General features: G+C 40.9%; 2 protein-coding genes across 2 annotated transcripts in view; both read right to left on the minus strand.

Moving 5' to 3' along the window:
* Positions 1 to 85: 85 nt before the first annotated feature.
* SPATA22 (spermatogenesis associated 22) overlaps positions 86 to 25,554 on the minus strand; it is a 411,549-nt gene continuing 386,080 nt past the window's right edge. Inside the window, exon 13 of the mRNA XM_034941280.3 lies at positions 86 to 4,493. The gene's annotated coding sequence lies outside the window, so the exon portion shown is untranslated. The remainder of the gene's footprint in view (positions 4,494 to 25,554) is intronic.
* LOC112437567 (olfactory receptor 1P1) lies at positions 21,364 to 25,443 on the minus strand. The gene has a single exon (XM_024926095.4). The coding sequence runs from the start codon at positions 24,135 to 24,137 to the stop codon at positions 23,067 to 23,069; it is 1,071 nt and encodes a 356-aa protein (XP_024781863.2). The 5' UTR covers positions 24,138 to 25,443; the 3' UTR covers positions 21,364 to 23,066.

Consider the following 25,554-nt stretch of genomic DNA (forward strand, 5'->3'; position numbering starts at 1 on the left):
TTTCTTTTAAAGAAAAAGATCACATGCCAAGTAAAAAAACAAAGTAGGAAGGTACTTTTTGCATTTATTAAGGAAATAATTAATATTCTTAAAAGTGTTATGTTCCATTAATGAGAAAAGGGTATCTTTCCTTCATTCATAGAAAAACGAAGAATCCCTTGAGCCTTAAGTCACATCCAGCAAGTGGCAGAGCCTGGATGCAGCCTCCACTGTTTAATCCCAAGCTTCTTGTTCTTCTCACCTGCCCACGTGGTCTTCTTTAATCATTTTATCTGCCAGCCGCTGAAATCTCCAAGGTCTCCCCCTTGCGTGTTCTTGGCCAAAATGTGGTCATAGTAGGTGATGTTTCCCTTACTCCCTACCAAGAGTCCCCATTACCACTCAAGGCATGTGTTTATTAGCCTCTGCCTTCCTCATCCTCCCAAGACAGAGCTCTAGGTGAAGTGGGTGGATTCGTGGGGCTCAGTGCATTTTTTTTTTTTTTAAGACAGAGTCTCACTCTGTCATCCAGTGGCGCAGTCTCACCTTTTTAATCTGCCTAAGTCAATGAAAGGCTCTGCCTCCTGGGTTCAAGCGATTCTCCTGCCCCAGCCTCCCGAGTAGCTGGGATTCCAGGCACATGCCACCACACTTGGCTAATTTTTCTATTTTTAGTAGAGATGGGGTTTTGCCACGCTGGCCAGGCTGGTCTCGAACTCCTGGACTCAAATGATCCACCTGCCTCGGCCTCCCAAATTGCTGGGATTACAAGTGTGAGGCACCGCGCCAGCCTCAGTGCATATTTACAGGTGCACCTACAAGGCTCTCCCGACGCCCTGGTGAGCACGATCACCCCTGCAGCTCCCTCACTTTAACAGTTGTTGCTTTTTGTAGGCCTGGAATTGATTCTCACCTCTCCCTCATGTAGGACAAACCTTTCATTGACTTACGCAGATTAAAAAGGCCTTAGAATCCTCACCCTCCTTCATCGTGGGGCTCTTGGCTGTTTCTAGTTCAGCAGAGATGGAAACCTCAGCCCGTTTCCCCTCCATTTTTTCTCTTGGTCCCCACGTCACTGACCAGAGATCTTATTTCCTACTTTCTCCTCTTAGACCTGTAGGTCTCAACTATTAGACCACCGCGTGCCCAGTGAACGGCCAGCCCTTCGTCCACATAGAAAACCCTTTCCATGCATTGTCCTTCTTTCTTTTCACGTGGAGTCAGCAGGCATTTTCTTAGGCTTATTAGGAACCCTAACTCCAACAACTCAAAATCGTTCTTATATTTTATATTAGCTGTGTGCTGTTTTAGAAGACATTTTTTCTGTGGTAGATGGATTACAATTTTTGGTGAACTTAGTTTGGATGCCTTCGGACCCAGGTTCAAGTTTGAAGGTGGAAATAAAGTGTAGAGAACTTATGCTCCCCACTGATGAAGAAAGAAACATTCAAGGAGGAAAGAAGTGAAAGTTACAAGGTTAAAAACAAACCAGAGGGAATAAGGATGTGGTGGGGGACCGGAGTGATCAGGACACAACTCAAGTCCCTATTCTTATTTTGGTCACAAATAACACTTTAACTCCACCTTCCAAAATAACTTGCAATACATTGTCTAGTATGTTCATTAAAACTTTCTGGAAGAATTAAACAGGAAACCAGTAACAGTGATTACTTGCTACAGGCACAGAACTGGGTAGATGAAAGGCAGGAGGGGAGAAAGATGTTCATATCTACCTTTCAGCACTTTTTGAAGTCTGACTATGAGAATGTACTACTTACTGAAAAATAAATTACTTAAGAAAATCTTACCCCAAAGGCAAGCCACAAGCTCATAAAATGTATAAAATGGAAAAAAATGCAGTCTAATGCAGCTTCTCTTTGACGAAGATTCCACAAATAGCAGAGGAACCGTATGATTGAAGTCTCATCCTTCTAATGCGTCAGCGTTCTGTGTGGGCAAGAGTGTGCATATGGTGTGGACGTGGGGGTGTGACTGCATCCGTGTCTCCTGCAGAGAAAGGGCTCATCAGGGGATTGTTTGGACAGAGGTCTCTGTTGCTTCCTGCTCTCCGATTTCACAATCACTCTGATTGTCTGTAAGGTCCTGAGGATCTGGATCTTTGGCCTTTTTGGCTATGAAAGCAGCATCATGTCATTATTATGGTTACAGGGCTGATTTTGAGAGACGGGCTCTCAATGCACCAAAGGCTGGAAAGGGCAGGAGAAGGGGCAAGAAAAAAGAAGCCAGGCCGGACACGGTGGCTCACTCTTGTAATCCCAGCACTTTGGGAGGCTGAAGCAGGTGGATCACGAGGTCAGGAGATCGAGACCATCCTGGCCAACATGGTGAAACCCCATCTCTACTAAAAATACAAAAATTAGCTGGGCGTGGTGGCGGGTGCCTGTAATTCCAGCTACTTGGGAGGCTGAGGCAGGAGAATCTCCTGAACCTGGAAGGCGGAGGTTGTAGTGAGCCGAGATCGTGCCATTGCACTCCGGCCTGGGCGACAGAGTGAGACTCTGTCTCAAAAAAAAAAAAAAAAAAAAAAAAAAAAAAAAAAAAAAGAAGCTCCTCTAGTCCTCACCCGATCATTCTCGCCAGTTCCCAGGCTGTCACTGTCAGAATTCTCCCTGCTTCTCTCCCCCTGAAGACGGGGACAGGAACGTGACAAAAACTCCTTTTAAAGGCACCAAAAGGAAAACCGCTTCAGCCTGTAGGTGAGTTGAATGATGACTCTTGACATCACTACCTCTGCTTCAATTCCTCCTTTTGTCTCACAGGATTAGAGAACCTCTTATCTTTGTCCATTCTGAGAGTAAGGGACAAAAGCTCCAGGTCAAGATCAGGATCGTGCCAGCACATGCTATCTTGGGAAGATGCATTCACAGAACCCCACACAGAGCCTGATAATCACTTCCTGCCCCTTTTCTACTTACTTCAAAATTTGCTCTAATGTCTGTTCACTTTCCTTATTCACGGAGACCATGAGAAATGAGTCCTTATAATTTCATCAGCACCTGGAATTAGGGTCCTGCTATATTTAGTGACAGGTTGGGTCAATTTCAAAACATGTTAAATTGGAGGTAATTAATTCTGGGAGATGCCCCAAACCCAAGGGGATTAGGAATCCAGCGCTGGATCCCTGTGGTGATTGGGTCCAAGAGAGGATAAGGCACTGGGAACCGGCCCACGACACCTCTGGAGTCTCAGAAGAATTTTGGTATTCCAAGTTCACCAGCAAAGAGTGGATTTTTGTTTTCTGGAGCTTTTCAGGGTAGTTCAGATAGAGGCCTGTAGGACCATGAAAAGGGCCAGATGGTGTAAACTATTGTTGGCTCCAAAGTCATATGAACGATTTTAGCTATTATGTTTATTTAAAAATTCTGGAAGAATAAACAGGAAACCAATAACAATGATTACTTGTTAGAGGTATGGAATTGGATGAGAGACAGGAGAGAAAAACGATTACCATGTGTACCTTTTAGCACATTTTGGAGTTTGAATATGTGAATGTACTCCTTATTGAAAAATAAATTAATTAGGAAGTCTTACCCCAAAAGCAAACCATAGGCTCATAAAATGTGTAAAACAGAAGAAAATGCAGTATAATGCAGCTTCTCTTTGATGAAGATTCCATTAATAGCAGAGACACTTGTATGTTTGGAGCCACATCCTTCTAATGTCTTAATGCTGTGTGTGAGCAAGAGTGTGTACGCGCCTGTGTTAGTGCAGGAAAATACGCTTATGCCATCTTTTCTTCTTCCAGACGTGAGAACCCGAGAAGCAAGGCTTAGACTATGTTGGTGCAGGCTCACTTGCCCTATTTTTATCTTCTCTGGACTGGAGAGAGCAGAGATAAGAATCTGAACATCCCTAAGCATGGCAGGTGCCAGCAACCTGAACACCATTCTAGCAGATGTGGCATCAACAGCTCCATGGGGCAGGTGGAAAGTGAAATGACACCCAGAAAATGGAGTCTCTGTTTTCTCCTGTAGAAATGGCCCCATGAGTCTCCCTAACCCAGTTGATCTATCCAGGGAATCTAGAGAATAAAGAAGCATAGAATTTGGATAACTTGGGCATATGGGTTATTCTTGATATCTCTTTGGGACAGTGGCCAATGTCTTGTATGTTCTAGAGGTATAATTACGATATACCTTTAAATCAGCAATATAATAGTTCAAATATATTATTCCATTGGATTGAACAAAAGAATAACCACCTAACTTTATGCTTAAAAAAATCTAGTTTATTTTTTTTCTACCTTTGGCAAAAGGAAGGGAATAAGCTGCTTGTTTAAGAAGAAAGTAGAAATATATGAAATCCATATTTCTGTCTTCCAGACACGTGACATGGCTTAGCTGTGGTATTTGATGTTCAATCCATTCATCAAAGTGGAATGGCTACGGGTGCAGCTGAATGAACAAAAGTTGGGAAGAGAGCAATGCAGGTCTTGGAGTTGGAAAAGTCATCTGTGTTAGTCCTTCTTCCTATTTCACTTCTTTTCTTAAAACCTGGAGAGGTAGAACATAAAGGGAGCCCAAATCCAACTCATGTATTCTTAGTTTGACCAGATGAGCATTTGCAAGGACCCCCTTTTATCTTGTAGAGAATGAATAAGATCTAGTATTTGATAGCACAATACCATCACTATAGTCAATTCAATCATACATTAAAAATAACTAAGTATAATTGGATTGTTTGTAACACAGCGGATAAATACTTGAGGTGATGGATACACCACTTACCCTGATGTGATTATTACACACTGTATGCCTGTATCAAAATATCTCATGTACCCCATAAATATACACACCTGCTATGTACCCACAACATTTTGAAAAATGTAAACAATAATGAAAAATTATGACATTGATTTGGTTGCTTTGTAATGTAGGTAGTTGTTATATATATAGCATCTAGCAAAAGGCAGTTGGAGCAGTAAATGAGATTATGCAAATACAGGGCTTCTACATTTTACATGAGGTGGTATGATATTAACTGTAAATGGACTGTGAGACGCTAAGCATGTATATCGAAATCCTACAACCACGAATGAAAACATAAGATAAAGGGGAATAACTTAAAAAGCAATAAATAAATAAATAGGAATTACAAAAGGGACCATTACCATGGCTGGAGTGTTCCCTCTGCTTGTTAAAGTTCTAGCCATGTTTCCTACAGGTGCACACATCCTGACTTCCTTAGGTATCTCTCCTCATTATCCTATATTCCCTCTACAGGCCAGCTGTGGAGTCAGAGGAAGAGCATTTAGCATGAGGAAAACTGGGCTCAAATACAAGATCTGCATTTTTCTAATTGAAAGACATGGGCTAAATCACTTCATCTTTGAGAGATGTGACTTCTTCATCTGGAAGGAGGGCTATTGCCATCTGTGCCACAGGACTATTTTGAAAATTCAAAGAGACAATAATATATGTGATAGACGAAATGCACACACCCACATGCATATGTACATTTCATATGTAATGAAATGGCTACTTTCTCTGAACCTACGTGGCACATTAACTTCTTTTGTAGCACTTACCACTTTTCCTTGTTTCATTTTTTTCAAAAGCAAGTATTTGAGTGCTCAATAGTGCAGGACAATACACTGTGCTATGTCCCTTGACTGATATAAAAGGGAGAGAGACACATAGTTTGACTTGGAGGGACATCAAGTCTTGACTGTACAAGTGTCTTCCTTCCCCAACTAGAATCCTCATTCTCCAGCCTGGCTCCCTTTCTTGTAGTCATTCTGCAAGCCTCTTTGTTGAAAACTTATCAGCTCCCCCCTGATCCATGTTCTGTTAATTTTGCTCCAAAGCTTTGTGTCTTCATTCTACTATTTAATTCAATACATCCGCAAGAGTCACAGGAACACTAAAAACATACCTAAAATGGAACTATTTTTTTCTTAAATTACTCTTTTGTTCACTACTCTCATTAAGGGCATCTTTTTCCTTTTAGTGACTCAAACTCAAAATCTTGTAGACATCTTATTGCTATCATAATAATTCATTCTGTGGTTTCTATTTCCACATTACCTTTGCATCTAGATCATAGATGCAAAGAAGGATACCTTCTTATATAGTATCTATCCTCTTTGGTACTTATTATTTCACTATGGGCAATAAACACCTAATTTCATTTGATGTTACTGAGTTTATCCATAACAGCAAAATTAGTCTTGTATTCATTTTGTATCTTCACGCTCTCTTCCCTAGATTGCTTTAAGAGCTGTCTAATTAAACTCCTGGTCTCATCACTCTCCCCTTCTCCCTTACTGCTCTCTTATCTATCCATTCTTGATTAAAGAGAAGCTCTCTTCATTGTTTCATTCAGAGCTTTTATCTATGTAACTATCAATCATAATTTCATAAACACCCCTGGACTCACCACTTAATGTGAATATTAGGACTGTAGTAATAACCTACATCTAACTATGGGATAACCCTAGTTCTATTCCTCCACCTCCCCTCTTGAATTTTGTCTCATCCTCAACCCTGTGGTCATTCTTTCCTTTGCTTTTGTTTTTTTTATTTTATTTTATTACTCATTAATGACTGTCTTAGCAAGATTTTAGGATTTGTATTATCTTTAGATGTAGTCTAGTTTAAACTATGAAGTAAGCACAGAAATATTTCCCCAGGTCAGTTTCTTTTTTTATTATACTTTAAGTTCTGGGGTACATGTGCAGAACATGCAGGTTTGTTACATAGGTATACATGTGCCATGGTAGTTTGCTGTACCCATCAACCCATCATCTACATTAGGTATTTCTCCTAATGCTATCCCTCCAATAGCCCCCCACCCCCTGACAGGCCCCAGTGTGTGATGTTCCCTTCCCTATGTCCATGGGTTCTCATTGTTCAACTCCCACTTATGAGTGAGAACATGCAGTGTTTGGTTTTCTGTTCCTGTGTTAGTTTGCTGAGAATAATGGTTTCCAGCTTCATCCATGTCCCTGCAAAGGAAAGGAACTCATACTTTTTTATGGCTGCATAGTATTCCATTGTGTATATGTGCCACATTGTCTTTATGCAGTCTATCATTGATGGGCATTTGGGTTGGTTCCAAGTCTTTGCTATTGTGAACAGTGCCGCAGTAAGTATACATGTGCATGTGTCTTTATAGTAGAATGATTTATAATCCTTTGGGTATATACCCAGTAATGGCATTGCTGGGTCAAATGGTATTTCCGGTTCTAGATCCTTGAGGAGACGCCACACTGTCTTCCACAATGGTTGAACTAATTTACACTCCCACCAACAGTGTAAAAGCATTCCTATTTCTCCACATCCTCTCCAGCATCTGTTGTTTACTGACTTTTTAATGATCGCCATTTTAACTGGTGTGAGACGGTATCACATTGTAGTTTTGATTTGCATTTCTCTAATGACCAGTGATGATGAGGTTTTTTTCATATGTTTGTTGGCTGCATAAATGTCTTCTTTTGAGAAGTGTCTGTTCATATCCTTTGCCCACTTTTTGATGGGGTTGTTTTTTTCCTGTAAATTTAAATTCTTTGTAGATTCTGGATATTAGCCCTTTGTCAAATGGATAGATTGCAAAAATTTTCTCCCATTCTGTAGGTTGCCTGTTTACTCTGATGATAGTTTCTTTTGCTGTGCAGAAGCTCTTTAGATTCCACTTGTCAATTTTGGCTTTTGTTGCCATTGCTTTTGGTGTTTTAGTCATGAAGTCTTTGCCCATACCTATGTCCTGGATGATATTGCCTAGGTTTCCTTCTAGGGTTTTTATGGGTTGAGATCTTATGTTTAAGTCTAATCCATCTTGAGTTAATTTTTTATAAGGTGTAAGGAAGGGGTCCAGTTTCATTTTTCTGCATATGGCTAGCCAGTTTTCCCAACACCATTTATTAAATAGGGAATCCTTTCCCCATTGCTTGTTTGTGTCAGGTTTGTCAAAGATCAGATGGTTGTAGGTGTGTGGTGTTATTTCTGAGGTCTCTGTTCTGTTCCATTGGGCTATGTGTCTGTTTTGGTACCAGTACCATGCTACCATGCTGTTTTGGTTATTGTAGCCTTGTAGTATAGTTTGAAGTCAAGTAGCATGATGCCTCCAGCTTTTTTTTTTTTTTTTTTTTTTTTTTTGCTTAGGATTGTCTTGGCTATACGGGCTCTTCTGTTGGTTCCATATGAAATTTAAAGAAGTGTTTTCTAATTCTGTGAAGAATGTCAATAGCAGTTTGATGGAAATAGCATTGAATCTATAAATTACTTTGGGCAGTATGTCCATTTTCATGTTATTGATTCTTCCTATAAATGAGGATGGAATGTTTTTCCATTTTTTTGTGTCCTCTCTTATTTCCCTGAACAGTGGTTCTTAGTTTCCCTTGAAGAGGTCCTTCACGTCCCTTGTAAGCTGTATTCCTAGGTATTTTCTTCTCTTTGTAGCAATTGTGAATGGGAACTCATTCATGATTTGGCTCTTGGCTTGTCTATTGTTGGTGTATAGGAATGCCTGTGATTTTTGCACATTGATTTTGTATCCTGAGATTTTGCTGAAGCTGCTTATCAGCTTAACGAGTTTTTGGGCTGAGACTATGGGGTTCTCTAAATATAGAATCATGTTGTCTGCAAACAGATTCTCTTCCTATTTGAATACCCTTTACTTCTTTCTCTTGCCTGATTGCCCTGGCCAGAACTTCCAATACTGTGTTGAATAGGAGTGGCGAGAGAGGGCATCCTTGTCTTGTGCCAGTTTTCAAAGGGACTGCTTCCAGCTTTTGCCCATTCAGTATGATGTTGGCTATGGGTTGTCATAGATGGCTCTTATTATTTTGAGATATATTCCATTAATATCTAGTTTATTGAGAGTTTTTAACATGATGCAATGTCGAATTTTATCAAAGCCCTTTTCTGCATCTATTAGGCATGTGGTTTTTGTCATTGGTTCTGTTTATCTGATGGATTACATTTATTGATTTGCATATGTTGACCCAGACTTGCATCCCAGGGATGAAGCCGACTTGATTGTGGTGGATAAGCTTTTTGATGTGCTGCTGGATTCAGTTTGCCAGTATTTTATTGAGGATTTTTGCATCAATGTTCATCAGGGATGTTGGCCTGAAGTTTTCTTTTTTTGTTGTGTCTCTGCCAGGTTTTAGTATCAGGATGATGCTGGCCTCATAAAATGAGTTAGGGAGGAGTCCCTCCTTTTCAATTGTTTGGAATAGTTTCAGAAGGAATGGTAGCAACTCCTCTTTGATTCACAGCCGAATTCTACCAGAGGAACAATCTGGTGGTCCTGGGCAGTTTTGGGTTGGTAGGCTATTCATTACTGCCTCAATTTCAGTAGTTGTTATTGGTCTATTCAGGGATTCTACTTCTTCCTGGTTTAGTCTTGGGAGGGTGTATGCATTCACAAATTTATCCATTTCTTCTAGATTTTCTAGTTTATTTGTGTAGAGGTATTTATAGCATTCTTTGATGGTAGTTTGTATTTCTGGGGGAGGGGGTGAGTGGTGATATCCCTTATATCATTTATATTTTGTCTATTTGATTCTTCTCTCTCTTTTTCTTTATTTGTCTAGCTAGTGGTCTATGTATTTTGTTAACTTTTTTTTTTTAAAAAAAACCAGCTCCTGGATTCACTGATTTTTTGAAAGTTTTCTCCTGTCTCTACCTCCTTCAGTTCCACTCTGATCTTAGTTATTTCTGGTCTTCTGCTAGCTTTTGGATTCATTTGCTCTTTCTTCTCTAATTCTTTTAATTGTGATGTTAGGGTGTTGGTCTGAGATCTTTCCAGCCTTCTGATGTGGGCATTTAGTGCTATAAATTGCCCTTTTAACACTGCTTTGGCTGTGTCCCAGAGATTCTGGTACATTGTCTCTTTGTTTTCATTGGTTTCAAATAACTTCTTAATTTCTGCCTTAGTTTTGTTATTTACCCAGGAGTCATTCAGGAGCAGGTTGTTCAATTTCTATGTAGTTGTGTGGTTCTGAGTGAGTTTCTTAATCCTCAGTTCTAATTTGATTGCACTGTGGTCTGACAGACTGTTATGATTTCATTTCTTTTGCATTTCTGAGGAGGGTTTTACTTCCAATTATGTGGTCGATGTTAGAAAAAGTGCCCCGTGGCACTGAGAAGAAAGTATATTCTGTTGATTTGGGGTGGAGAGTTCCATAGATGTCTATTCGGTCCACTTGATCCAGGGCTGAATTCAAGTCCTGAATATCCTTGTTAATTTTCTGTCTTGATTATCTAATATTGACAGCGGGGTGTTAGACTCTCACACAATAATAGTGGGAGACTTCAAGTGTCTTTGAAGGTCTCTAAGAACCTGTTTTATGAATCTCAGTGCTCCTGTATTGGGTGCATATATATTTAGGATCGTTAGCTCTTCTTGTTGCATTCATCCCTTTACCATTATGTAATACCCTTCTTTGTCTTTTTTGAAGTTTGTTGGTTTAAAGTCCGTTTTGTTAGAGACTAGGATTGCAACTCCTGCTTGTTTTGCTTTCCATTTGCTTGGTAAATTTTCCTCTATCCCTTTTTTTTTTGAGCTTATATGTGTCTTTGCATGTTAGATGGGTCTCCTGAATACAGCACATGCCGATGGGTTTTGACTCTTTACGCAATTTGCCACTCTGTGTCTTTTAATTGGGGCATTTAGCTCATTTACATTTAAAGTTAATATTGTTATGTGTGAATGTGATCCTGTCATGATGCTAGCTGGTTATTTTGCACACTGGTTGATGCAGTTTCTTCATAGTGTCATTGGTCCTTATATTTTGGTGTGTTTTTGCAGTGGCTGGTACCGGTTTTTCCTTTCCATATTTAGTGCTTCCTTCAGGAGCTCTTGTAATGCAGGCCTGGTGGTGACAAAATCTCTCAGCATTTGCTTGTCTGTAAAGGATTTTATTTCTCCTTTGCTTATGAAGCTTAGTTTGGCTGGATATGAAATTCTGGGTTGAAAACTCTTTATTTTAAGAATGTTGAATATTGGCCCCCACTCTATTCGGGCTTAAGGTTTCTGCAGAGAGATCCGCTGTTAGTCTGATGGGCTTCCCTTTGTAGGTGACCTGACTTTTCTTGCTGGCTGCTGTTAACATTTTTTCCCTCATTTTGACCTTGGAGAATCTGATGATAGTGTGTCCTGGGGTTAATCTTCTCATGAAGTATCCTATGATGTTCTCTGTATTTCCTGAATTTGAATGTTGGCCTGTCTTGCTAGCTTGGGGAAGTTCTCCTGGATAATAACCTGAAGTGTGTTTTCCAACTTGTTTCCATTCTCCCCATCTCTTTCAGATACTTGTATCAATCGTAGGTTCAATCTTTTTAAATAGTCCCACATTTCTTGGACGTTTTGTTTGTTCCTTTTCATTCTTTTTCCTCCAATCTTGTCTGCTTATTTCAAGACAGTCTTCAAGCTCAAATTCTTTTCTCTGCTTGGTCTGTTTGGTTATTGGTGCTTCTGGTTACATTGTCAAGTCCTCCTGTTGTTGATACTGTGATTGCATTGTGAAGTCCTCCCTTGCCTGGAGTTGCTGAAATTCCTGCAGGGAGCCAAGCCATGAGGAGGAATGGGTCAGGGTCCAGCCTAAACAGGCAGTCTGGCCATGATCCACCACAGCCGCTTTACTGCACCGTAGGAAATTCATCCTGGATCTAAACTGTCCAGTTTCCCCGGCACTGGCAGGGTAAAAACAGCTGACTGGAGCTGCAGTGATGGCTGCCACCCCTCCCCTCAGAGCTCAGCCTTGTTTTGTTTTTTTTTTTGAGACATAGTCTCGTGGTGTCACCCAGGCTGGAGTGCAGTGGCATGATCTCGGCTCACTGCAACCTCCGCCTCCTGGATTCAGATTCTCCTGCCTCAGCCTCCTGAGTAGCTGGGATTACAAGCACCCACTATCCTGCCCAGCTAATTTTTTTTTTTGTATTTTGGTAGAGACAGAATTTCACCATGTTGGCCAGGCTGGTCTCGAACTCCTGACCTCTGCTGATCTGCCTGCCTTGGCCTCCCAAAGTGCTGGGATTACAGGTGTGAGCCACCACACTGGCAGGGAGCTCAGTCTTCTCAGGCAGCCACCAGCTGCAGTGATGATGGCAGTCCCTCCTCCCCCCGGAACTCAGTAGGCTTAAGCAATCTCCAGCTGAGTGGCCGCTGAGAGTCTGCACAGCTCTGTGCTTGGGACCCAAGCACCTGGTGGCATGGGCTTCCGAAGGGGATCTCCTGATCTGTGGGTTGCACACATCCGGGGAAAAAGTGTGGTTCCCTGGGCAGGGTAGCATGATCACTCGCCACCTCCCTTGGCTGGGGGTGGGAGCTCCCCTTGCCCTGTGTGGCTCCGAGGTGGGCCATCGCATCACCCTGCTTTTCCTCACTGTTCATGGGTCACGCCAACCACCTAATCAGTCCCAGTGAGAGAACCTGGATACCTCAGCTGCCATTTTCATTCTTCTCAGAGGAAGCCTCTGACTGCAGCTGTTTCTAGTCAGCCATCTTGGCCCTCTCCTCTGTATTTTCTTATACATTTTAGAATAATCTTGTTTATATATAAAACAAAAAAAATCCTGCTGGAATTTGGATAGGAATTTAAACCTAAATCTCAATTTGAGGAGAATTGGCAACTTTGCTATGTTAAATTTCACAATTCATGAACGTGTTCTGTCTCTCCATTTATCTAGGTCTTCTTGATTTCTTTCAGCAGTGTTTTGTAGTTTTCAACATAAAAATCCTGTACATGTCAAAAATTAGCTGGGGGTGGTGGTGCGCACCTGTAGTTCCAGCTACTTGGGAGGCTGAGGCAGGAGAATCGCTTGAACCCGGGCGGGGGGGGGGCAGAGGTTGCAGTGAGCCAAGATCCCGCCATTGCACTCCAGCCTGGTGACAGAGTGAGACTCTGTCTCAAGAAAAAAAAAACAAAAAAAAACAAAAAAAACCAGTCCTGTACATGTGTTTTTGTTTTAAGATTTACATCTGTTTTATTTTCCTGAGTGATTGTAAATGCTTTTGTATTTTTAAGTTTGGTGTCTGCATGCTTATTGCTACTGTAAGATATACAGCTGATTTTTGTATGTTTATCATGCATTTTGTGACCTTTCTGAACTCACATAAGCATTTTTTAGGTTTTGTTTTTGTTTTATTTTAGCTTTTTAAAGACATTTCTTAGAATTTTCTATGTCCTCTGAATCATGTCATCTGAAAATGGTGACAATTTCATTTATTTCTGTTTGTATGCCTTTTATTTCCTTATCTTATTGCACTGGACATAACTTCCAGTTCTTTATTGAATAAGAGTAATGACAGTCAACATTTTTGATTTGTCCCCAGTCTTTCCTCATAACCTACACTATAATGTTAGCCACAGGATTTTGTAGATGCTTTTTATCAAGTTGAGCAAATTCCTCTTCATTCTTCTCCTTCTCAGGTTTTATTTTTAAAAATTTATGAAAGAATGTTAAATGTTGTCAGATCTGTTTACTGTATCAATTAGTGGGATCATGTAATTCTTTAGGCCGTTAGTATGCTAGATTGGATTGACTGGCTTTCAACTATTGAACCAACCATGCATACCTGGAATAAACCCCACTTGATCATGGTGTATAATTTCTTTTATATATTGCTGAATTTTATCTGATATTATGAATTTTTACATTTATATTCATAAGGGTATTGGTCTGTAGTTCTCTATGTCTGTACTCTTTATCTGGTTTTGGCATCAGGGTAATCTCTTCTCTCCTTTTCTATTTTTGGAAGAGATTGTGTAGAATTTGTGTTAATTCCTCTTTAAACATTTGATGGAGTTTTCCAGTGAAACCATCTGGACCTACATATTTCTTTTGAGGTGTTATAAAATTATTATTTCAATTACCTTAATAGCTGTAAGTCTACTCAAATGATCTATTTCACATTGGATGAGCTGTGGTAGTTTGTATTTGCTGAGGAATTCGTTCATTTTATCTTCATTGTCAAAATTATGTGTGTAGAATTCCTAATAGTATTCTCTTATCTCTTGTATGTCTGCAGGGTCTGTAGTGATATACCTTATTTCAGTTCTTATATTGTCTTCTCTGTTTTTTCTTTGTCAATCTTGCTAGAGATTTGTTATTGATCTTTACAAAGAACCGGGTCTTCGCTTCATTGATTTTTCTCTGTTGTTTTTTATGTTCAATTTCATTGATTTTTGATCCTATCATTATTACTTCCTTCCTTGTGTTTGCTTTGAATTTATTTTGCTCTTTTCTAGGCTTCTTAAATGGGAACTTAGATTATTGATTTGAGACTTTCCTCTTTTCTAATGTATGTATTCAGTGCTATACATTTTCTTCTTATCATTGTTCTAGCTTTGTTCCACAAATTCTGATATGTTATATTTTCATTTTAATTCAGCTCAAGGTTGTTTTTTAAAATTACACTTGCAACTTCCCCATGGATTATTAATAAATGTGTTGTTTAGTTTTTGAGTGTCTGGAGATTTTCCTCATCTTTGTTATTGATTTCTAGGCTGATTTGTTAAGTTTATCTTATACCCCAGTATATGATCTATCATGGTATATATTCGGGAGCGCTTGAAAATAATGTTAGTTCTGCTGTTATTGAAGGGGGTGGTCTATAAATGTCAAATAAATACTGTTGGTTACTGCTGTTGTAGAGTTATCCCATATCCTTACTGATCCTCTGTCTAGTTATTCTATCATTGTTGGGAGAGGGGTTTTGAAGTCTTCAACTATAATTGTGAACATTTGTCTATGTCTCCTTCAGTTTTCAGTTTTTTTCTCACATATTTTGCATTTCAATTGTATGATGAATACGTTTTCAGGATTGCTATGTCTTCCTGGTGGATTGAACCCTTTATTATAATATCCCTCTCTGTCACTGGTAATTTCCTTTACTCTGAAATCCACTTATATGAAATATATATAGCCACGTCTCTTTCTTTTCATTAATGTTTATATGTCTTTCTCCATTCTTTTCCTTTCAACCCAAGCTGTAATATTTGAGGTGAGTTTCTTGTGGACAACATAGAGTTGGGTAATGTTTATTTTGAATCTACCCTGCCAACTTCTGTCTTTTAATTGGTGCATTTAGACCATTTACATGTAATATAATTAATGATTTCTTTTTCCTGCCTTCTTGTGAGTTGCTTTAACATTTGGTGTTTTTGAGTATATCCCTTTGTATAGTTTTTTAGTGGCTGCTGTAGGCATTACACTAAACACACATACATAATTTATCACATTTTACTGTTTTCATCATTTTACCAGTTCAAGTGAAGTGTGGAAACCTTACCTCCCTTTAATTAATCCACTAAAATAAAACCAACTGCCCCCGACCATTTCGTGCTCCTCATGCAGTAGACCAACAGAAAAAGATATGAGCCACTTTTTTAAAACTAATAATTGATATTGATTACCATGAAGATTTATGGCTGCTACTACACAATTGAAAATAATACATCTTAAACTTAGGGGGTTTACTTGGATATGCCATGAACTTTCATATTAATTCCATAAATAGTAATAAATGCTAACAAGAATTTTAGTCATCATAACACAAAAAAAGCAGAATAACTAAAACCTCTGATTGTTGAAGGTCTAATTCATTCTACCAGGCATCAACACAGACCTGCCAAGTGATAGCCTAGATGAGGGAAATCTAAAATACGTAGTAGAGAATTGAGCTAATTATCTGCAGTTACAGCTCTGGGACAACCAACAGTAGTATGAACTGTATCTTGTTTTGATTACACTTTTATGAAATCTTTCCAACTCCTAACTGGCAACCACCTTAAAGGGAATTCTGAGTTATGGGGCATATACCCACCCTATTTGGGAAGGAATCAGGCTGAATTCATTTTAACAACACTTAGAGGCTCCGTATCATAGGATGAGAGCTGGATACAATGGGGAACTGCACATGGATCTGAGTAGCACAGGCGTGGATTGCATTGAACACAAACGTCATGCATCTCCTCAGTTTCTCTTGACGATCTCCTCCTTTCTGAAGGCATCCCCTGCCTCCTGGACCAAGTCACTACCACTGACAGCCTTACCCCTCTTGTGGGAGATGGGGTGTGCTACTCAGCACAAGGAAGCAAAGATATGTGTGGTCCACCACTCTTTGTCAAATTCCTCAAGATGGCTGGAATCCCAGTTTTTGACCCAGACCTGCATGGGCTATAGGCAGATACACACACACAACACTCACAGTCAGCCACGACTTAAGGAAGAAAGCTGGAAATAAATACACATGGCTGGGCGTGGCAGCTCACACCTATAATCCCAGCACTTTGGGAAGCCGAGGTGGATGGATCACTGGAGGTCAGCAGTTCGAGACCAGTCTGGCCAACATGGTGAAACCCCGTCTCTACTAAAAATATAAAAATTAGCCGGGCGTGGTGGCAGGCACCTATAATCTCAGCTACTTGGGAGGCTGAGGCAGGAGAATCGCTTGAACCTGGAAGGCAGAGGTTGCAGTGAGCCGAGATCGTGCCATTGCACTCCAGCCTGGGCAATAAGAGTGAGACTCCATCTCAAAAAAAAAAAAAAAAAAAAGAAAAAAAGAACTACACACTAGTTACCATAATATATAACTTACATTTATTTATCTTCTCATTACAAATTGTAAATCTTTTTACTAAGAGAACACAGATCACTCCTATATTGCTGAGAGCTTTGTTTTATTATTTATTATTATTTTTTATTTTTTAAATTATACTTTAAGTTTTAGGGTACATGTGCACATTGTGCAGGTTACTTACATATATATACATGTGCCATGCTGGTGCACTGCACCCACTAACTCGTCATCTAGCATTAGGTATATCTCCCTATGCTATCCCTCCCCCCTCCCCCCCCCACAACAGTCCCCAAAGTGTGATATTCCCCTTCCTGTGTCCATGTGATCTCATTGTTCAATTCCCACCTATGAGTGAGAATATGCGGTGTTTGGTTTTTTGTTCTTGCGATAGTTTACTGAGAATGATGTTTTCCAATTTCATCCATGTCCCTACAAAGGACATGAACTCATCATTTTTTATGGCTGCATAGTATTCCATTCCATGGTGTATATGTACCACATTTTCTTAATCCAGTCTATCATTGTTGGACATTTGGGTTGGTTCCAAGTCTTTGCTATTGTGAATAATGCCGCAATAAACATACGTGTGCATGTGTCTTTATAGCAGCATGATTTATAGTCCTTTGGGTATATACCCAGTAATGGGATGGCTGGGTCAAATGGTATTTCTAGTTCTAGATCCCTGAGGAATCGCCACACTGACTTCCACAATGGTTGAACTAGTTTACAGTCCCACCAACAGTGTAAAAGTGTTCCTATTTCTCCACATCCTCTCCAGCACCTGTTGTTTCCTGACTTTTTAATGATTGCCATTCTAACTGGTGTGAGATGGTACCTCACTGTGGTTTTGATTTGCATTTCTCTGATGGCCAGTGATGATGAGCATTTTTTCATGTGTTTTTTGGCTGCATAAATGTCTTCTTTTGAGAAGTGTCTGTTCATGTCCTTTGCCCACTTTTTGATGGGGTTGTTTGTTTTTCTCTTGTAAATTAGTTTGAGTTCATTGTAGATTCTGGATGTTAGCCCTTTGTCAGATGAGTAGGTTGCAAAAATTTTCTCCCATTTTGTAGGTTGCCTGTTCACTCTGATGGTAGTTTCTTTTGCTGTGCAGAAGCTCTTTAGTTTAATTAGATCCCACTTGTCAATTTTGTCTTTTGTTGCCATTGCTTTTGGTGTTTTAGGCATGAAGTCCTTGCCCATGCCTATGTCCTGAATGGTAATGCCTAGGTTTTCTTCTAGGGTTTTTATGGTTTTAGGTCTAACATTTAAGTCTTTAATCCATCTTGAATTGATTTTTGTATAAGGTGTAAGGAAGGGATCCAGTTTCAACTTTCTACATATGGCTAGCCAGTTTTCCCAGCACCATTTATTAAATAGGGAATCCTTTCCCTATTGCTTGTTTTTCTCAGGTTTGTCAAAGATCAGATAGCTGTAGATATGCGGCATTATTTCTGAGGGCTCTGTTCCGTTCCATTGATCTATATCGCTGTTTTGGTTACTGTAGCCTTGTAGTATAGTTTGAAGTCAGGTAGTGTGATGCCTCCAGCTTTGTTCTTTTGGCTTAGGATTGACTTGGCGGATGCGGGCTCTTTTTTGGTTCCATATGAACTTTAAAGTAGTTTTTTCCAATTCTGGGAAGAAAGGCATTGGTAGCTTGATGGGGATGGCATTGAATCTGTAAATTACCTTGGGCAGTATGGCCATTTTCATGATATTGATTCTTCCTACCCATGAGCATGGAATGTTCTTCCATTTGTTTGTATCCTCTTTTATTTCCTTGAGCAGTGGTTTGTAGTTCTCCTTGAAGAGGTCCTTCACATCCCTTGTAAGTTGGATTCCTAGGTATTTTATTCTCTTTGAAGCAATTGTGAATGGGAGTTCACTCATGATTTGGCTCTCTGTTTGTCTGTTGCTGGTGTATAAGAATGCTTGTGATTTTTGCACATTGATTTTGTATCCTGAGACTTTGCTGAAGTTGCTTATCAGCTTAAGGAGATTTTGGGCTGAGACAATGGGGTTTTCTAGATATACAATCATGTCGTCTGCAAACAGGGACAATTTGACTTCCTCTTTTCCTAATTGAATACCCTTTATTTCCTTCTCCTGCCTAATTGCCCTGGCCAGAACTTCCAACACTATGTTGAATAGGAGTGGTGAGAGAGGGCATCCCTGTCTTGTGCCAGTTTTCAAAGGGAATGCTTCCAGTTTTCGCCCATTCAGTATGATACTGGCTGTGGGTTTGTCACAGATAGCTGTTATTATTTTGAGATACGTCCCATCAATACCTAATTTATTGAGAGTTTTTAGCATGAAGGGTTGTTGAATTTTGTCAGAGGCCTTTTCTGCATCTATTGAGATAATCATGTGGTTTTTGTCTTTGGTTCTGTTTATATGCTGGATTACATTTATTGATTTGCGTATATTGAACCAGCCTTGCATCCCAGGGATGAAGCCCACTTGATCATGGTGGATAAGCTTTTTGATGTGCTGCTGGATTCGGTTTGCCAGTATTTTATTGAGGATTTTTGCATCAATGTTCATCAAGCATATTGGTCTAAAATTCTCTTTTTTTGTTGTGTCTCTGCCTGGCTTTGGTATCAGAATGATGCTGGCCTCATAAAATGAGTTAGGGAGGATGCCCTCTTTTTCTATTGATTGGAATAGTTTCAGAAGGAATGGTACCAGTTCCTCCCTGTACCTCTGGTAGAATTCAGCTGTGAATCAATCCATCTGGTCCTGGACTCTTTTTGGTTGGTAAGCTATTGATTATTGCCACAATTTCAGATCCTGTTATGGGTCTATTCAGAGATTCAACTTCTTCCTGGTTTAGTCTTGGGAGAGTGTATGTGTTGAGGAATTTATCCATTTCTTCTAGATTTTCTAGTTTATTTGCATAGAGGTGTTTGTAGTATTCTCTAATGGTAGTTTGTATTTCTGTGGGATCGGTGGTGATATCCCCTTTATCATTTTTTATTGCGTCTATTAGATTCTTCTCTCTTTTTTTCTTTATTAGTCTTGCTAGTGGTCTATCAATTTTGTTGATCCTTTCAAAAAACCAGGTCCTGGATTCATTAATTTTTTGAAGGGTTTTTTGTGTCTCTATTTCCTTCAGTTCTGCTCTGATTTTAGTTATTTCTTGCCTTCTGCTAGCTTTTGAATGTGTTTGCTCTTGCTTTTCTAGTTCTTTTAATTGTGATGTTAGGGTGTCAATTTTGGATCTTTCCTGCTTTCTCTTGTGGGCATTTAGTGCTATAAATTTCCCTCTACACACTGCTTTGAATGCGTCCCAGAGATTCTGGTATGTTGTGTCTTTGTTCTCGTTGGTTTCAAAGAACATCTTTATTTCTGCCTTCATTTTGTTATGTACCCAGTAGTCATTCAGGAGCAGGTTGTTCAGTTTCCATGTAGTTGAGCGGTTTTGAGTGAGATTCTTAATCCTGAGTTCTAGTTTGATTGCACTGTGGTCTGAGAGATAGTTTGTTATAATTTCTGTTCTTTTACGTTTGCTGAGGAGAGCTTTACTTCCAAGTATGTGGTCAATTTTGGAATAGGTGTGGTGTGGTGCTGAAAAAAATGTATATTCTGTTGATTTGGAGTGGAGAGTTCTGTAGATGTCTATTAGGTCTGCTTGGTGCAGAGCTGAGTTCAATTCCTGGGTATCCTTGTTGACTTTCTGTCTCATTGATCTGTCTAATGTTGACAGTGGGGTGTTAAAGTCTCCCATTATTAATGTGTGGGAGTCTAAGTCTCTTTGTAGGTCACTCAGGACTTGCTTTATGAATCTGGGTGCTCCTGTATTGGGTGCATATATATTTAGGATAGTTAGCTCTTCTTGTTGAATTGATCCCTTTACCATTATGTAATGGCCTTCTTTGTCTCTTTTGATCTTTGTTGGTTTAAAGTCTGTTTTATCAGAGACTAGGATTGCAACCCCTGCCTTTTTTTGTTTTCCATTTGCTTGGTAGATCTTCCTCCATCCCTTTATTTTGAGCCTATGTGTGTCTCTGCCTGTGAGATGGGTTTCCTGAATACAGCACACTGATGGGTCTTGACTCTTTATCCAATTTGCCAGTCTGTGTCTTTTAATTGGAGCATTTAGTCCATTTACATTTAAAGTTAATATTGTTATGTGTGAATTTGATCCTGTCATTATGATGTTAGCTGGTGATTTTGCTCGTTAGTTGATGCAGTTTCTTCCTAGTCTTGATGGTCTTTATATTTTGGCATGATTTTGCAGCAGCTGGTACCAGTTGTTCCTTTCCATGTTTAGCACTTCCTTCAGGAGCTCTTTTAGGGCAGGCCTGGTGGTGACAAAATCTCTCAGCATTTGCTTGTCTGTAAAGTATTTTATTTCTCCTTCACTTATGAAGCTTAGTTTGGCTGGATATGAAATTCTGGGTTGAAAATTCTTGTCTTTAAGAATGTTGAATATTGGCCCCCACTCTCTTCTGGCTTGTAGGGTTTCTGCTGAGAGATCTGCTGTTAGTCTGATGGGCTTCCCTTTGAGCGGTAACCCGACCTTTCTCTCTGGCTGCCCTTAACATTTTTTCCTTCATTTCAACTTTGGTGAATCTGACAATTATGTGTCTTGGAGTTGCTCTTCTCGAGGAGTATCTTTGTGGTGTCCTCTGTATTTCCTGAGTCTGAACGTTGGCCTGCCTTGCTAGATTGGGGAAGTTCTCCTGGATAATATCCTGCAGAGTGTTTTCCAACTTGGTTCCATTCTCCCCCTCACTTTCAGGTACACCAATCAGACGTAGATTTGGTCTTTTCACATAGTCCCATATTTCTTGGAGGCTTTGCTCATTTCTTTTTATTCTTTTTTCTCTAAACTTCCCTTCTCGCTTCATTTCATTCATTTCATCTTCCATTGCTGATACCCTTTCTTCCAGTTGATCGCATCGGCTCCTGAGGCTTCTGCATTCTTCACGTAGTTCTGGAGCCTTGGTTTTCAGCTCCATCAGCTCCTTTAAGCACTTCTCTGTATTGGTTATTCTAGTTATACATTCTTCTAAATTTTTTTCAAAGTTTTCAACTTCTTTGCCTTTGGTTTGAATGTCCTCCTGTAGCTCAGAGTAATTTGATCGTCTGAAGCCTTCTTCTCTCAGCTCGTCAAAGTCATTCTCCATCCAGCTTTGTTCCGTTGCTGGTGAGGAACTGCGTTCCTTTGGAGGAGGAGAGGCCCTCTGCTTTCTAGAGTTTCCAGTTTTTCTGTTCTGTTTTTTCCCCATCTTTGTGGTTTTATCTACTTTTGGTCTTTGATGATGGTGATGTACAGATGGGTTTTTGGTGTGGATGTCCTTTCTGTTTGTTAGTTTTCCTTCTAACAGACAGGACCCTCAGCTGCAGGTCTGTTGGAATACCCTGCCATGTGAGGTGTCAGTGTGCCCCTGCTGGGGGGTGCCTCCCAGTTAGGCTGCTCAGGGGTCAGGGACCCACTTGAGGAGGCAGTCTGCCGGTTCTCAGATCTCCAGCTGCATGCTGGGAGAACCACTGCTCTCTTCAAAGCTGTCAGACAGGGACATTTAAGTCTGCAGAGGTTACTGCTGTCTTTTTGTTTGTCTGTGCCCTGCCCCCAGAGGTGGAGCCTACAGAAGCAGGCAGGCCTCCTTGAGCTGTGGTGGGCTCTGCCCAGTTGGAGCTTCCCGGCTGCTTTGTTTACCTAAGCAAGCCTGGGCAATGGTGGGCGCCCCTCCCCCAGCCTCGCTGCCGCCTTGCAGTTTGATCTCAGACTGCTGTGCTAGCCATCAGCGAGACTCCATGGGCGTAGGACCCTCCAAGACAGGTGCGGGATATAATCTCGTGGTGCGCCGTTTTTTAAGCCCCTCGGAAAAGCGCAGTATTCGGGTGGGAGTGACCCGATTTTCCAGGTGCCGTCCGTCACCCCTTTGACTCAGAAAGGGAACTGCCTGATCCCTTGCACTTCCCAAGTGAGGCAATGCCTCGCCCTGCTTCAGCTCGCGCACGGTACGCACACCCACTGACCTGCGCCTACTGTCTGGCACTCCCTAGTGAGATGAACCCGGTACCTCAGATGGAAATGCAGAAATCACCCTCTTCCGCGTCGCTCACGCTGGGAGCTGTAGACCGGAGCTGTTCCTATTCGGCCATCTTGGCTCCTCCCCAAGAGAGAGCTTTGTTTTAATAGCTGCAAATATTTTTGATTCACAACCTTGAGACAATTTGTATAATTTCCTATTTTTGTAGGAAAACATACTTGTTCACTTAAAGTCTTTCTTTGCCATCTGATATTGACTTTATTGCTAATATTGTTATTAGCCCACTTTCCATGACTTCATTAAGTTTTAATAAACTAGCATATAACAGGCTACACGGGCTTTTAGAATTAAAAGCATTGCAAAAGTCACGCCTCCTTGTGAAAAATTATTAATAAGTTAAATGAGCAAAATAAGTTAAATGAGCAAATAAGGCGCTCTTCACAGATGAAGCACGAAGCAAAATCTTGATTTTCCTTCAAACTTGCAGTGCGCATTCAGGGAGGGGAGTGCTGAGAAGGTATATGTGGGATTCAGAAATTACACACTTGAGGTAGAAATTTCTGTCAAGCCCCTCACTGGAGGGGATGGAGAACACCTTGGGTTTCTCAGCAGAAGTCGCTGGCCCTGTGAGAAGGAGACCCTGCCCTTGAGAAGTCTAACCACCGCAGCCTTCATGTCCTTGTTCCGCAGGCTGTAAATAAAGGGGTTCAGCAGGGGAGTCACCACTGTGTACATGACAGCAGCCGCTGTATCCTCCTCTACTGAGTTGGAGGAAGAGGATGAGGGGCACAGATAAGCCCTGATCACTGTCCCAAAGAACAAAGCAACAACAACGAGGCGAGAGCCGCAGGTAGCGAAGGCCTTGCGCCTTCCCTGGGCAGAGGGGGCCCTGAGGATGGCTGAAACAATGCGGATATGAGAGACCAGGATGAGCATAAAAGGGATTAAAATGACTGCTCCCCCTAGGAAAAGGAGCACAAGCTCATTGACCTGGGCGTCAGAGCAAGACACCTTCATCAGCGGTCCCAAATCACAGAAGAAGTCAGGAAGGATCTTAGAGCAGAAGGAAAGCCGGAATATGAGGAAGGTGTGAGTCATGGCGACAAGACTCGTGAGGGTCCAGCAGGCTGTCACCAGGAGGGCACAGCGGTGGAGGCTCATGATCATCATATAGTGGAGCGGGTGGCAAATGGCCACATAGCGGTCATAGGCCATTGTAGCCAGGAGAAAGATGTCCATGTCCCCAAAAGTCAAGAAGAAGTAGCGCTGTGCCAAACACCCTGCGTAGGAAATGGACCTGCTCTGGGTCTGGATGTTCACCAGGGCCTTGGGCACAGTGGTGGAGGTGAAAAAGATGTCTGCACAGGACAAGCTGGCAAGGAAGAAGTACATAGGGGTGTGGAGGTGTGTGTTGGTGCCAATGGCCAGGACAATGAGCAGGTTCCCAGCCACAGTGACCACGTACATCCACAGAAACAGCAGGAAGAAGATGTGTTGCTGCTGTGGCTGGTCTGAGAGTCCCCAGAGGAGGAACACAAAGGTGCTAGTCTGATTCCCTCCTTCCAGGAGCTCAGAGGTCGGAGGAAAAAAATCTTGAGTGAGCCCCATTAGAATTCTATAAAAATGTTTTACTTTGGATTGGTGAGCATGCTATTCTCTGAGCTTTAAGGAAGAAGAAGAAGAAAGAAAGAAAGTGTACTTTTATTGGCCATCTACTATGTGCACTGTAAATTTTTACTGAAATACACTATGCTAGAAAGTGTGTGAGATACAACGTAAGGTAATTAAAATACATTTCTCGTTTGTTTTTCTACACTCTTTTCCATCCCAAATTTCTTTAGTTGTACTCTCAGAGGAGTTAAGATGCTTTCATTCATTAATTTTACAGAAATTAATTACTGACTCTGGACCTGGCACAGTGAAAACCCTTAACCTCAGGGAATTTTCGATCTAATGGGCTAGACATAACTGCTTCTATTAAAATCTTATATAAAAGTTTTCCAGCCATTCACCTGCTTTCAAACCACTCTCAGACCCCAAGACTGCACCTGTTCTGATTAATCAAGCCCAAAACTCAATATTCTCTGAAGATGCAATTTCATATTATCTATTCTTCTGGAAACCAATTCAACAATCAACTATTTAGAGAATATGATTTGTTCTTTGGAGTTTCACTGACACCTCAAAAAGTAACCTGTATATAGTGGGTCTTTACTAGTCTCCAAAATCTTAAACAGGACAGGACCGAATGTGTCCTGAAAGAGAAGCTGAAGGCCAAAACTCAGCAATCAGGTAACTCAACCCAGGGTTACCACTGGAGAAGCAGGTAGGGCTATTCTGATGGAAGAGGCCTTCATATGGATAGAAACATCAGCAATAGGCCGGGTAAGCTGACTCAGGCCTGAAATACAGCACTTTGGGAGGCCTGGGTGGGCAGATCACTTAAGGGCAGGAGTTCGAGAATAACCTGGGCAACATGGTGAAACCCCGTCTTTACTAAAAATACAAAAAAATTAGCCTGGTGTGGTGGCAGGCGCCTGTAATCGCAGCTACTCGGGAGGCTGAGTCAGGAGAATCACTTGAACCAGGGAGGCGGAGGTTGGTAGTGAGCCAAGATTGCCTCACTCATGCCAGCCTGGGCCACAGAATGAGAAAAAGGAAGGAAGAAAGAAATCAGCAACAGGGAGTAAAGGTCCCCTAATGAGTACGGCCACTATGTGGGGGTGACTTTTCTCTCCATCTCTGACTGGTAAAATTCTACACATTTCCACACAAATGCCACCTACTACTTAATTCATGGTCCTTCTATAAGAAAAAGGTTGTTCCTGCACCAAACTTAGGTTGTTCCTATTTTGACTACACATCTCTTTTTTGAACATTTTTGTGCCCCCGTATTAATGATAGATTCTTTAACATGCTATGTCGTCCACACAGTAGCTGTAGTAGTGTCTTGAATATACAGAAATAAATGTGATTAGAGTTTCCACTTTTCTACTTTCCTTTCCTGAATTTATTCTTCTTCTAC

The sequence above is a fragment of the Pan paniscus genome, chromosome 19, assembly GCF_029289425.2.
Source record: "Pan paniscus chromosome 19, NHGRI_mPanPan1-v2.0_pri, whole genome shotgun sequence".
NCBI lineage: Eukaryota > Metazoa > Chordata > Mammalia > Primates > Hominidae > Pan > Pan paniscus.

Bases quoted from the DNA above. Each gene is read 5' to 3' on its own strand.
- LOC112437567 (XM_024926095.4), bottom strand. From the start codon at position 24,137: ATGGGGCTCACTCAAGATTTTTTTCCTCCGACCTCTGAGCTCCTGGAA.